General features: G+C 32.7%; 1 protein-coding gene across 5 annotated transcripts; it reads left to right on the forward strand.

The window, feature by feature from the left end:
- The first annotated feature begins 340 nt into the window (after positions 1 to 340).
- On the forward strand, positions 341 to 15,077 carry LOC122718179 (trithorax group protein osa). 5 transcript variants are annotated; one of them, XM_043942993.1, is made up of 21 exons: positions 341 to 1,535; positions 1,718 to 1,840; positions 1,928 to 2,134; positions 2,387 to 2,446; positions 5,622 to 5,754; positions 5,841 to 5,936; positions 6,023 to 6,348; positions 6,425 to 6,818; positions 6,897 to 7,022; positions 7,092 to 7,273; positions 7,469 to 7,510; positions 8,219 to 8,416; positions 9,178 to 9,397; positions 9,492 to 9,668; positions 9,832 to 9,942; positions 10,128 to 10,287; positions 10,359 to 10,617; positions 10,719 to 10,884; positions 10,962 to 11,263; positions 11,414 to 11,653; positions 11,739 to 15,077. In XM_043942993.1, the coding sequence occupies exons 1-21, from the start codon at positions 696 to 698 to the stop codon at positions 13,695 to 13,697; spliced, it is 6,321 nt and encodes a 2,106-aa protein (XP_043798928.1). In that variant the 5' UTR covers positions 341 to 695; the 3' UTR covers positions 13,698 to 15,077. The 5 variants fall into 5 exon arrangements, with proteins under 5 accessions (XP_043798928.1, XP_043798929.1, XP_043798930.1 ...); XM_043942994.1 differs by having other exon boundaries at positions 8,219 to 8,407; XM_043942995.1 differs by lacking the exon at positions 7,469 to 7,510.
- The last annotated feature ends 107 nt before the right edge of the window (positions 15,078 to 15,184 follow it).

Here is a 15,184-nt window from a genome sequence, read left to right on the forward strand (position 1 = left end):
AATATATAATATATTACGTAAGAATATTAATAATATTATTTTAACTCTTTAAAATCATTTATTTCTTTAAAAGTTTATATATTTTTATAATATATTTTTTATAATTTATTTTTTTAATATATTTTTTTATTTTTAATTCCTTACAATATAAATATGCATTATAATTAATTACAATTTAACTTTTTTATGCTAAAATATTTATATAAATGTAAAAATTATTTTATTAGATAAGATGAGTGATCTTCATATAAAAACAAATAAGGATTTCATTTCATATTCTCGATTTTAGACATAGAGGTGAATCTTCATCAGAAACAAAAATATATATTACTTAAAAGGAAATCCTGATGAAACTACTATACAGTTTTGAAAAGTCGCAAATTGTAAATGAGAGTTAAATATTAGTAATTTGTAATATAACCACAAGATGGCGTAGTACATGCGACGCTGCTTTTGACGTTCGTGTATGAGTTTTTTTTTTGGTTCCTTCTACTTTGAAAACGGCAGGAAGCAAAAATTGTTAGTTCGGTGCTTAGCCTTCGCTAGTCTGATTGAGGATGTGGTGGAAAGACTTGAGTACGATAAAAGAGATTCAACAGAAAAGGATTTCGATTTCGAGTACATAGTACGCGAGACACACGAGGTCCCGCGATTGGCCAGTTTATGAGACGACGATGGCTCCGTGAGGAGAGAACATGGCTGCGACGCAAGCCGAGAGCCAACAAAACGATGTGAAGCTGAACGAGTCCGTGAAATGTGCACAGAAACGTCCGCAAGTCGGTGGGAATAGTGCAAGTGTTAATACGAAGCAGCAGCTGGATCCAGAGCCGGGTGATAAAGTATCCCGGGGCGCGGCCCAGCTGCTTAAATATGTGAATCGCGGCGGGGACACGGGTTTCGAGATGAGTCAATACCGCGAGGACATTGGTGGACACACTGCCGGTGAAGTAAAATCACCCAGAGAAGCTGGACAGGCTCCTCAAGAATCTATTGGCAAGCAAGAGCCTCTCGATACGCCCGGGCATCCAAACCATCCCGGACATCCGTTTACGTCGAACGTTATACGTGATTACCCTGAGGAGTATACCAACAAATCAAACGAATTTCCCTCCAAATCATTGACTGAGTATCCAAGTAAGCAGGTACCAGAATATATAGGAAAGCATGGAGACTTTCCAGGAAAACAATTGGATTATCATGGTAAACACTTAATACATGAAAGTGAAAGAGTTCATCGGGCAGAGATGGAAGAGCATTATGCAGCTTCCAAGATTGAATCACGATTGGCATATGTAGGAGCTACACCAAGCAGTTTTCCAGGACAACCAAGGTTTCTATCAGGACAAAGTATATCACAAGCTACTGGTCCGACACCTACATTAAATCAGTTACTTCAAGCATCTACACCTGTACATCGTTTTCATGGAAATTATCCTGGAATGGGGCCAGAGCCATATCAACAACCATGGCCCATTCAACGACCTCCAGTTGTCCCTCCAGTGTATCCACAACCTGGCCAACGTCCTCCACAGACGGTAGAAATGTTTATACTTATTAAATTATGTATAATATTTTAATATTTTAAATTATATATTTTAATTGTAATTTAAAATTATTATTTTATAATAATAATTTGCATATATTGTATATTTTAAAATATATGATTTATTATTCTTTTCATAATTATATATAATTAAATATGTTTTATAATATACAGGGATCACCAAGATTACATGCAGGTCCTGGAGGACCTAGTTCTCCAACTCCTATGCCATATCAACAATATACACAACGTTACTCTTCTCCTGCAAGACCTCATGCACCATACAGTCACCATCAGGTATTTAATAATAATTAGAAAATAATTGAATATAATATTCATAATTATTTATATTTTAATCAATAATTAATTATTTATATTTTTTAGCTAAATTCATATACTACGCAAAGTAGCCATCCTTCCAGTCTTTATACAGAACAAAGAGGTTGGAATCAAGGTGGACCACCAAATCCACCACCACCTCCAGCCAATCAAACCAATCCTTCCAGTCAGTCACCACAACGTGCTCTTTCTCAATCTCCAGCACCACCACCTTCTGCATCACCACAACCACAGTCAACTGGCCAATCTCAAGTAAGTTATATAAATAATACAATTTTATCTGAGTATAATTAATATCATAGAGAAAAAAATTTCTATCTTCTATAATAATAATTTATGTAATTAATATGTATTAATATATGTAAACAAAAATCTCAAAATCTCCTTTATTGGTGTATTAATAAAAACAAATCTTGTTTGTATTTAAAAATTTTTTAAAAAATTAAATATATAAAATTCAAAAAATTAATTTTTTTACAATAATTTTGTATTGTATTTTCACAGAGTTTTCACAATCTACAGCAACGATCAACAACTCCTAATACTCAAGGAATTGATTCAGGGGTAAGTGTTAAAATTTTATATATTCTATTTTATATATTTTAATTTTATATATTTTAAAGAATTTCAAATAATAGCATGTCTCAAAATTATATAAGATTATTAATAATTGAAATGCACTATATAAAATATATAAATTTTTTTTGACAAATATTTCAATAATCTATAAAACAAAACAAAATAAGTTAAAATTTTTTATGATTTTCTATTAAGTGATTTATTTTGATTTTAAAAAGCACATGCGCAGGAATGCACGTGTGCACGTGTATTATTATTTCTTAGATTAGTGATTCGATTTTTGATCCAAAAACAAATGATATAAGTAAAAGTATGATAGCTTTTATATGGAATGATAACCGGCATTACAAAGCAAATTTTAATTTCACCTTGCATAAAAATGCCATTTGATCTTAGATACAGTGGACGGGAGAACTTCGATATTGCTCTCCTGAAAAGAGCAAACATGAGTGAGCGAAAGGGAGATCTCTTGAGTATGAGTTGCCCATCTATAGGAGGGGCACGGTGTAGGAAGTGGGGATGGAGAATAAGCGACTTGTAGAGTTCGATTAGGGCGCGAGTTGCGCGGCCGCTGGAGCCCCAGATATTAGTGACTTCCCCTTTCTGCCTTCTCCCCCCTTCTCCTCTTCTTCCCCACTCCGTTTGTCTACTTGTCTCTTTTCAATACATTCTCGCATGCACGTATGGCAAACATCTCTCTTTCTTTATGTATTCGATCTCTTGCTTCTTTCAATGTAGATGGGCGGGTAGTGCGAGAAGCAAGAGTATTACACAGGTTACCTGAGTATAGAGAAGCAAGCGAGAGCAAGTATATGATTCGCTCAAATCGGTGGTGGGGAGAAAAGTGAGTATCTGAGGTAGTTTCCCCACTACTTCTGACGTTTTATATCGTTCAGCTATATTCGGTTCGTTAGATCATGCAACTGTCACTTTGCGACATGCTATCGAACTTCTCGTATGACACTGCTGAAAAGTGACGAATATTTTAAACGACTAATAATTTTAAATGATATTAATTGAATTCTATTTACATGTAATATTATATCTGTTAATAAATCTAAATCTTTTATTTATTGAAAAATTGATATTATAATAAATTTTATTATTTATTACTAAACATGTTTAACAAATTATGCTTTTCATAAAAATTTTTAATAGGAATCAATTACCCGCGTTATAATTAATATCATAATATTAATAAAAAAAAAAATAATACAAAATATTCTTAAAATTTTTTTATTTATGTGAATTTATTTGCTTTATTTTAACTTATTATAATTTATAATATTGAATATATTTATATAATATATAAATTTAAAAAAATAAATTTATCAAAATTAGAAATTTTCAATAATAAGTAATAATAAATAATAGAAAAATAACTAAAAACAATTAATACGCAGTAATTAATATAACCAAAAAAATTTTACTATTAATGAAGATTTATAAATAGTATTTAATCAATTTACAGGATTTCCACTAAATTTATTTAAGAAAAATATTTATTTTCTATAGTTTCTATACTTTAATGGTTTTCTTTCTCATATATTCTCGAGCTTTTTGGAGCACACGAGTATTCTTCGTTGAAGAGCGACGGAAATAGCCGATAGTTTCCGAACGCTTGCCGCGCCACGAAAGAACGCCCTCCAACGAACTGCTAGACGCGAAATCTGTAAACCGAAGTGACGGAACACTCGATAAAAAGAATCACGTTTTTAGTTATTCCCGGCCACGTACACGTACGTAGACGATCAACTGTCCGATTCTAACCTATTAAATATATGATCTACGCGATCGAATGTAGCCAATTTATAATTGTACTAAAGGGTTGTATCTACGATACGAAACATTGAGACTTATTGACACAACATGCGATGGTCGAAGTACACAGTGAACCAACAGTAGTTCTATAGTAACAAACAAGAATTATATCTGTTTTCATATGGTTTTATTAAACGACTGACTTTTTTTATTACACATGATTAAATATAGTGTGCTATTATTACATGAGATTCCCGTAAAACTTGTGAAAATCGTACGGGAAACACACGAATCTATGGTGGGTTTTGTCGTAGTGCGCGGGGTAACGCCTCTCCTTCGATTCTCGCGTCATGCTGAGAGTCCTTGTGTCCAACACAGTATATACTATATGTTTCGTGATACATCCGAGGAAGTCTCTAATCTTCTGTAAGGATGATTTGTCCACCGCTTGGTAGGTGTAATGATGCACTTTTTTCTTTCTTCTTTTCTTCTACGTCTTTCTTTGTCTGTATCGTTATTCCTCTCTTTCGTCCCTCATCTTTATCTATTTATCTATCTATCTATCTATCTTTTACCTTATTTTCTTCTCTTTCTCTTTCAAGCTATCTATCTGTATCTTTTTTCTCTTTCTCTTGACCTCCCTCTTCCCTATCTTCCAATATATCCGCGCACACTCTCCCAATGTATCATTGTGACGAACTATGTTAGATGTACGTACACATACATATTCTCTCTTTCTCCTTCTCGTCCTTCTCTTCTCCCCTTCCATTTACGTATGTACATATATGCTAAATATCGTTGAAAACATGCGCGTGTATATGACGTGTTATGTTGCATCGTACGATTAGTGGCGAATGGTCGCGTGTGTGGAGTGCATTTCCAAATTTTTTCGCTTTTCAAATATGAAAAATATATCATATATAGAAAGAACATGAATATTTCAAGAAGTGAACTTTTTATGAGATATTTTATTTTATTTTATTTTTATTTTATTTTTATTCCTATATATTTACATAAATATTTATCATATTAACTTGCTAATTTGGTTTTTTTTATTTATATTAGCAAATGTAAAATTTAATAAATTGATTGAAAAATGATGCTATATATCAAACAATTATTTAAAAGTAATTTCTATTCTCATAATTGATTCTAATTTTTTTTATGGCATTATAAGCATTTTAATTATTGTATAATTTTAATTTATATAAATATCAATTACTATATTAATAAGTTCTGTAAGTTTTTATATAACATAATCAAAAATCAAATATAATTTAAATGTTAGGTATAATTATTTTATTTTATTTTTTATAGTTATAAAAATATGTTTTGAATGAAAATATTTTTATAATATATTTTTAGTGTTTATATTTTGTGTTTTATGTTATAAATTTAGGAGTTATCTGGACAAAACAGTAACGATAGTTCGAATGGACCTGCTTGTCCGGGAACACCTAATTCACAGGGGATGAGACCAACCCCTTCTCCTACAGGATCTACAGGTTCTCGCTCAATGTCCCCTGCTGTTGGTCTGTGTATTTTTAATATTTATATTTTTGATAATATAATTGTATTTAATTGAATATACAAATTAAATTATATATATTTTTGGTAGGTCAACAAAACGTTCAGATGCCTCCACGTCCGTCAAGTAGCCAGTCAGATGGTAGTGGACCAGCACGAATGAGCCATTCTCCTATGACAACTCAAGGTAAGTAAAAGATATAAAATTTGTATTTATTTTTGTATTTATATGCCTCTTTTTGTATAAAAAATATGAGAAATATATATTTTTAGGAGCATACCAACAACCATTGGGTCCTTCACCACACATGCATAGTTATAAAATGAATAATACTGGTCCTGGTGTTGTTCAACCAGGACCTGGTTCAGCAAGCCTTGGTGGAATGAATCCAATGGGTGGTGGTATGGGATATGCAGCTAGTGGGACGGCTGCAGGCCAGCCTGGAGGTTATCATACGCAAGGTACCTATCCACCTCCACGTCCACATGTACAATTTCCACAAGGATATCCATCACCAGCTAATTCACAACCACCACCTAATAATCAATACCAGGCTTCTAATAGACCTAATAATTTGGTGCAATATCCTCCATATACTGTAAGTAAAATGTATTTTCAAAATAAATAAAAATTTAATGTTAGTTATATAAAATCAATATATCATTTTCTTGTAGCATAAAATGGGATTTAATAGTGTACCACCAGGAATGCCACCTAGTCCAGGTCCACCTCAAGTTTATGGAGGTAGTAGTACAACAGGTATGGTACCACCAGGTACTCCTGGAGTTGCTGTGATTGGTAATATGGGCCCACCAACAAGTTCAATGGGTCCTCCACCACCATCACCTAATCATATTAGTAGTCAGCCACCACCAACTAGCTCAGCTGTACCACATTTACATACTCCTGCGGCCACACCACCTCTCAATCATGAAGGAAGTCCAATGCCTCCACCAAGTACTACACCTAACTCACATCCTACTTCAACACCAACACCAGCCAGTCATAATTCTGCAGATCTTACTACTGAAACTTCTAATGATAGTGGTATAACTACTACTGCTTCAGGTATATGCCATTTTATCATATATTTTGTTTCATATAATTTTTTAATAGAATAATAATTGAAAATATTTATTTATGTAGGTACTTCAGGTATAAATGTTACTTCTACTTCAAGTGGCACTGTTACATCTGTAATAACAACTGGTCCTGATGGTACATCTTTAGATGAAGGTTCTCAACAATCTACATTGTCAAATGCATCAGCTGGTTGGTACAAAATTTTAAAAGATATATTTCATTTTATTTATGAAAATGCATAATTTTATTTTAATATAGCTTCTGGAGAAGATCCAGCATTTACACCAAAGGTACGGAAAGAAATGATAGGAGGATATCATAGTCATCCAACTACACCACAAAGTACAGTTCCATCACCTGGCGCAGCGAGTATTAACTCGATACACGAAGAATATCCTGATATGAACAGTCCTGGTTGGCCACGTACTCCTGCTAGTCCTGTATGTATTTCGTTTCATTACATAATTCTTAAGAATTTGACATAATGATTACTATTTTCGTATGTATATCTGTATCTTTATTTTGCATGTTTAAATGTTTCTACATGAAAATGCTAAAAATAATAAACAATCAGGGATAATGTGTTTTTATACTATAGTTTTTTTCGGCTTTTCAATATTTTATATATTTTACAGGTATTTAACAGTCATGTGCCTCAAGACCCGTACAGATCTAAGGTTACTGTTTATTCACTATAAGTATTTATTATACCGTTGCACAACATACTATTTACACTGAATGCTTCGTGCTTCGTTTTAACTAGACATCCTGATATTTGCTTAGCAAATGTAATTATTTTAACTTTCTCTATTTTAACATTGTACCTTTACAGAAACGTCTATGTATTATTGTTTCATTTGCGTTATTAGACGGAATATTATTATCATAATGTGATTATTAAAAATTATACAATAATTATATTTCGCATATACGTTTATCTATATAACAATTTCTGGTATTAACCAAACAAAGATATAAAGTCAGAAACAAAAAAATATTTCTATGATATATATAATTGAAAACCTAAAACCTGCTTATTTTTACATCTTTTAATCTTTCGCAAAAATTTTTACATTATTTTTATATTTTGCTTTGTATAATCGCATGATGTATATCTATATACATATATATTTTTCGCTTTTATTTATTTTATCATTTAAAAAACATCACTTTATTGCATGAAACATGTAGCTTATGACATTAATTATTTTAAAATATATTCATATGAATATATTTTATTTATTATACTTACAATTTTTACTTAATTACAAGTAATTAAATGACATTGTAAATGAAAGTATCCTTAGAAAATAGTACATCAAATGTACAAGAAAAATTATATTTAATACAGAGAAAATTAACAAATTTCATAATAATAATTTCAGAAACCAGACAGTTTAGCAAAGCTATACGAAATGGATGATTCAATGGAACGAAGAACATGGCTGGATAAATTAGTTAATTTCATGGAAGAACGAAGAACACCTATTACTAGCTGTCCTACCATCTCCAAGAACCCCCTCGATTTATTTCGGCTATACCTCTACGTGAAAGAGAGGGGGGGCTTCATGGAGGTATGCAAGGTGCAGTGTAGTTCCATCTAGCCCTCGGTGTCTTTATAGTAGTTTTTTTTTTTTTTATAATTCTCTATGTGTTTCGTGTTTTTGTTCTTTTTGATATTGTGTACACATTTGATACATACCATAAAACCATTAATAACTCGATCAATGAGTTTTTGTTTCTTATAATAATAGCATTTTCAATTATATCAATAGTTATTTATTTCTTTTTATATATTTGATGTATACAATTATAAAATATGCTTTGTTTCTGTGTGCGCTGAATTGTGCATGATTTATATTATATTTTTTGCTATATAGTTTTTTTTTCTCGTATACTGTTTATAAAATCATGAAAAAAAAAAAGAAGCTTAACTCGTCTTTTCTTAAAGTAGTCATTCAACACGTATGGAAAACGACCTGATCTACAAACCTTGGTGCTATATGGAATTATTCTAATATTCAGCGAAGAATAAACTTTTAGTATCAATGTATAACGGTAATTCGTTTCGATTGTACTTTTGTCTATTCGTTTCATTTTTCATACTTGCATGATCAGGAATCGAGGTATTTGTATATACAGAAAAAAAATTTTTTTTATTAAACTAATATTTAATTTCTTTTTATATTAATAGCCGCCGTGATATTTTTTTTTTATATATTCTTTTATTTGTTACTTTGCGTTTTCAAAATACAGATTTTTGTCTGTTTAGATTCTCTGCTAAAAAAAAATGAACAATTGAATAAATATTAATGAGAAAATTTTTGATGTTAATTTTCTATAGGTGACCAAAAACAAAACATGGAAAGATATAGCTGGTTTATTGGGCATTGGGGCAAGTAGCAGTGCAGCATATACATTACGAAAACACTATACCAAGCACTTGTTGGCATATGAATGCCACTTCGATCGTGGAGGTGTGGATCCTCAGCCTATTATAAATCAAGTTGAAGCTGGTTCAAAAAAGAAACCATCAAAAGCAACTGCTTCTGTACCCTCACCAGGTAAATTTTTAAAATTTTTTTACTTAGATTACTTAACTATTTTTAATTAATATATTATTTTAATATTTTAATTTTATGATTTTTATATTTTTAGGATCTTCCAATTCACAAGATTCGTTCCCTGCTGCTGGATCAAGCAATGCTTCCATGGATGGTTATGGAAGTTATCAAAGTAGTTATACTGGAGGTACACCAGGAGGACCTTCGTCAGAATATACTCCTCCACCTCCAAGACCTCCAAGTCAAAGTAGTGCACCTTCTCCACATCAAGGTAAAAAATTTCTTTCATTATTCATTTTCAGTATTTTTTAATATTTTATAATAAATAAAATACAAAATTTGAATAATGATTAATTGATTTCGAAAAGTGTTTAATGTGAACACTTTATTAATCATGTGAAAGGAATTGCGGTTGAGAGAATATGTTCTGGTAGGTGGTTTGAACCAGGGCGGGCAGAATAGCACGAATCCGTTCGACGACGGCGTGGGACGCCTTTTTCGCAAGTCGAACGCAACGCCCCACCCTGGTCCGCTACGAGCCTCAGGTATTTCTCTCACCCTTGTCTCCTTTCACAATATATAACTAAATTTCCTTTAAGTATTTTCTTTCAGTTTATCTTTAACACTTACACGAATTTTGTTTTATTTTTTTTTTTTATTATTTAAAATAATTGTTTGAATTTTTGAATTGTTGAATTTTTATTTTGATATTGGAACAATCTTATTCAAGGCATACAACAAGGCAGTTACCAAAATACAGGTTCCTATCAAAATTATCCTCAAGATCAATACATCCGGCCCCAAGCAAATACATTGTCACAACAGGGAGAATTCAATCAACCTTATTCACCCAGATCGCATTATTCACCTTATGTACCAGATGTTGACAGGTTAGAAATTGAAATCATTTTAAGGTTTTATTTAATAAAAGAGTAGAGTATAACTTCCAAAAATCTTACAGAGGATATCCAGGAGGAAATATGCCACCAAATAATGCTGGTGGACAAGATATATATAATAGATACAGTAGTAGTCAACAACCTGCGAATTATTCAGCAGGAACACCACCTAATGCAAGAAATAATAGCTATCCATCTGCACCACAAGCACATCCAGCTACTGTACCACAACAAACAGCAACTAGCCAACCTTCTTCACCTTCACAGCCTTCAGCTGCTTCATCTTATTCTTGCCCTCAAGATTACTATCGACAAGAACAGGTAATATTATGTATTTTTTGTTTTTTGTCTTTTCATTATATTTTTTATTCTTTTTATTATATCATTCAATTAAATATTATAATCGATATTATAATTTAAAGGGAGGATATGGAGCTCCTGGAGGAACACAGATATATTCAGGTAGTGCAAATGCAAATAAAAATATGCCACCACCACCCCCAGGTCCTAATCCTCCTCGACGTCATCCAGATTTTGCCAAAGATCAACAATATCCTCAGTATAATCAACCACGACCAGCGTATTCAGGTAAATAAATTTCATTATTATTTTTATAATTAAATTAAGTACGAATAAGAATATTAAAAAAGATTCATTAATTATAGGATGGCCAAATACAACAAATCAATATAATAGTACTAGTGGAAATAATAGAGTTCAGTATCCATCTCAACAACCACAATCTCAGACACAACAACAACAACAACAATCGCAACAGCAAACACCACAATCTGCTTCTTCTACACCTTCGTCAGGACTTGCTAATAATCAACAATGGGGTAGTCAACAACCAAATAGAACTACTCCTCAACCAACATTGAATGCTATAGCTCATGCTCCTCCACCGTGGGATCACCGTTATTCAAATCAACCGTCCCCTCTTTATTCTGCACCTGGAAATCATCAGGTAATTTATTCTATATTTATTATTTAAATATATTTTATTTTTTTGTTTAGTTATCTTATCTTTTCTAATTTATTTTTATTTTTTTGATTTAATTTTTATTTTCTTTTTTAATGTATATATTATTGTATATAAATTAACATTGATTTACAGAATCAACTTGGTATAAATCCGATGATTAATCAGCAACCTACATCAAAAAGAGAAATGACATTCCCTCCGGATAGTGTGGAAGCAATAACTCCACTTCTGTATAAGCGTCGAAAACTTACACGTGCTGATGTAGCACCAATAGAAGCTTGGCGTATTATGATGGCTTTAAGATCAGGCTTATTAGCTGAGAGCTGTTGGGCTCTTGATGTGTTAAATATTTTATTATTCGATGATTCTTCTGTAAGTTTTATCTTAATATCTTTTTATTTCTTTTACAATGATCAATGAATGAAAATACTAAATTATAACAAAATAAATTCTGCAGGTAAGTTATTTTGGGTTGGCACACTTGCCTGGGCTTTTGGATGTTCTACTGGAACATTTTTCACGTTCTTTGTCTGATATGTTTGAATCACCTGTAAATGAAGACGATCGTAATTGGAATCAATCAGCAGATGGTCCAGAAGTCGATCTTGGTGCCGTGACGCGTCCTATTGATCCTGAAGATCGAACCAAATTGCTTTCATCGTCAAATTACACGCTTTTGTCCAGACGAGGTCGCCCGGTAAAAATAATTCCGAGAGACGACGATTTATTTGTTTTAGACACAAGAAGGTCTTGGGATCATCAAGATTGTGAATCAGAAACTGAACCTTGGCAAGTCGATAATAACACGACTAAATATATAGTAACATGTTTTCAATCTGAAATAGGAACAGTGCCATTCGCACGTCTCCTTCGAGATGAAAAACCACCTTTGCTGCAAAAGGAAGTAGAGTGTACAGACTTGAAAGATGAAACCAAAGCAGATTCTGGTACGCTCGAATCACTAGACTTCTCTCAAAAAATAACCGAATCTGGAGAGAAGCCAAAAGAAATGAATGAGAAGAAGCAATTGGACAAGAAGAAGAAGACAAAGACTTTAAGTGATGTTTTATCAAGGATTAAAAAGGAACCAGTTGAAATGAACGATCTTACCAGAGAATTATTCGAGAAAAAGAATGATGGATTTAAAAAAGAATGTGATACAGAAGCAAAAGTAAATAATAATATGGGTGAACATTTTTCAGACATGCAAAAATCCGAAGAGGAACTTATACTAACACAAAATGGTTTAAATGATACAACAAATAATATTGAAATGGAGAAAAATGAAATTAAAATAGAAAATGAAGAACAAGAATCAGTAATGAAAAATGATAATAAGGAGGGACCAAGATTAAAAATAAGAGATCCAGCAGGTACGTTAAAAAGAAGACGAATAAGCGATTATGAGGATGAAAGTTATTCAAGAGATGAAGCAAGTTTATATCTTGTTACGGAAACACAAGATAATCTGGCTCGACGTTGTGTATGTTTATCCACAATACTAAGGAATCTCACATTTATTCCGGGTAACGAGGCTGAATTCGCTAAAAATGTGACATTTTTAAGTCTTCTTGGTAAGTTATTGTTATTGCATCATGAGCATCCAGTGAGGACACAGAAGACAAGAAACTATGATCGCGAAGAAGATGCAGATTTCGCGGACTCATGTAGTAGCTTACAAGGGGAAAGTGAATGGTGGTGGGATTTTTTGCATCATATAAGAGAAAATGTGCTTGTCATGGCAGCAAATATAGCTGGTCATATGGATTTAAGTCAACATCCAGAAGAAATATCTCGACCGGTATTGGATGGTCTTTTACATTGGGCCGTGTGTCCGGCTGCTCATGGACAAGATCCTTTTCCTACAGTTGGTCCGAATTCTTCTTTATCACCGCAACGATTAGCGCTGGAGGCTTTATGCAAACTTTGCGTAACAGAATGCAATGTGGATCTGGTGGTTGCTACACCTCCATATTCGAGACTCCAGAGACTTTGTTCGGTATTGACCAGGTTACTTTGCCGAAGCGAAGAGCAAGTATTGCGCGAATTCGGCGTGAATTTGCTCCATTTTCTATCCGCAGCAGATAGTGGTGTGGCTCGTACAATTGCTTTGCAGACACCTTGTGTAGCATTGTTGGTAGCATTCATCGAGCAGGCAGAATCAAGCGCATTAGGAGTTGCAAATCAGCATGGATTGGCAGCGCTGCGTGATAATCCTGAATCAATGGGCACAAGTTTGGACATGCTACGACGTGCAGCCGGCACATTGCTGAATCTTGCTAGGCATCCTGATAACAGAACTCTGCTATTACAACACGAATCACGATTACTCGCCTTAGTGATGAGTCAAATTTTAGATCAGCAGGTGGCTGCAATCGTTGCTCGTGTATTGTTTCAGTGTTCCAGGGGCACGTAACTTTATTTTATTAATGGATGGTATATTCCTCTTCTTTTTTCGTTCTTGATTGATCCGCGGGTTTGTTTGTTTAGCCCCCTTGTGCAAAAAGTGATCAATTTTTGTGTCCAAATAAGAGACATGAGAGACAGCTTGTAGAAAAAAGCTGCTGTTGCTGCTATTCATTTTAGGAAATATGAGAGCGAGAAATGTTAGAAAGATAGTTAAAACGAGTGCGAGTGAACAAAAAACAAGATTATATAGAAGGAAAATCGATGAAAAAAAAATAAAATGCGGGATTTAGAGTGTGTAGAAAAAGAACAAAGTGTCGATATAACATAACACCATGTGGTTGTAGTTTTATATCGAATAACAAAAAAGAAAACGACAGAAAAGTAAGAAAGTTAATTATCAGTGTTAGTAAGTTAAGATATACTACGACGCTGTTTACATGAATATGTGTCGAGTATATCTTTCCTACTTCATGAATTGGAATAATATCGATAGTGTAAGATGTTTCATAGTTAATAAAAAAGGAAAAAAATGCGAGGAAGAACTAAACTGTGAACAAAGAAAAGACGAAAAATGGAAAAATAAGAACTCGTAGAGATATAAACGGGGTGTAGTGATAAAGGGAAGATGGGAAGAGGGTAAAAAAGAAAAACATAACAGTTAAAAAGATGAAAAGAAAAATGAAATAATCGTTAAGCAGCATAATAATATATAAAAAAAAAAAAGGAACGAGATAAATGACGTTTAAACAACTAAGAAAGAAATCTGTTTTGACGAACCTAAAATGGTGCGATGTGAACGATAAAGAATATTGGGTGACGATTATATATATAAATATTAACAATAATATGATGCAAATTTTTATATTTGCATGTTTTGTGCTGTAATTAGCGAGTAATTAAGATATTTTGTAGATAACACACACTTCCATTGAATCTTATTCGAATTGCGCCGCGTCGTGTAATAAGATAACAAAAAAAATAATAAAAGATGATGTAACACGACTCGTACGCTCACGGTGGTTTCGCTTGCAGACAAAAAAGAAAGAAAATAAAGAAAACGTGGGCCACCAAGAGTCTCGACTTTAGAAGCACAGGCAAAACTAGAACTGAAGAAAGACATTGCTAAAAAAAGAGAGCAAGAAGGAAAATCGATTAATGAATGAATGTAACGAAAGTTGATGTATGAAAGAATGGATGAAAGCAAGAATGATAAGAGATTTAAAAATAGAAAAGGAAATGGAGAAAAAAATTGATAAATAGCGTGATCATTTTGCTGTTAGAAACATGAAGAAAAGATTAAATTTGAATGAGATATAAATGAGAATCAGTATGCATGTGTGTGGGTGAATGAATAAAAAGACGAAAAAAATAAAAAAAAAAAAATAAATAAGAAGTCAAAAAAATATAAGTGAATGACAATTTGAATCGATTCGTCTTTTAAATGCGTGTATGTAACAGAGAGAGAAAGAATGGTTGTGCGCAGTTTCATGCATC

The sequence above is a fragment of the Apis laboriosa genome, unplaced genomic scaffold, assembly GCF_014066325.1.
Source record: "Apis laboriosa isolate Shangri-la unplaced genomic scaffold, ASM1406632v1 scaffold5_cov152, whole genome shotgun sequence".
Taxonomy (NCBI): Eukaryota; Metazoa; Arthropoda; class Insecta; order Hymenoptera; family Apidae; genus Apis; species Apis laboriosa.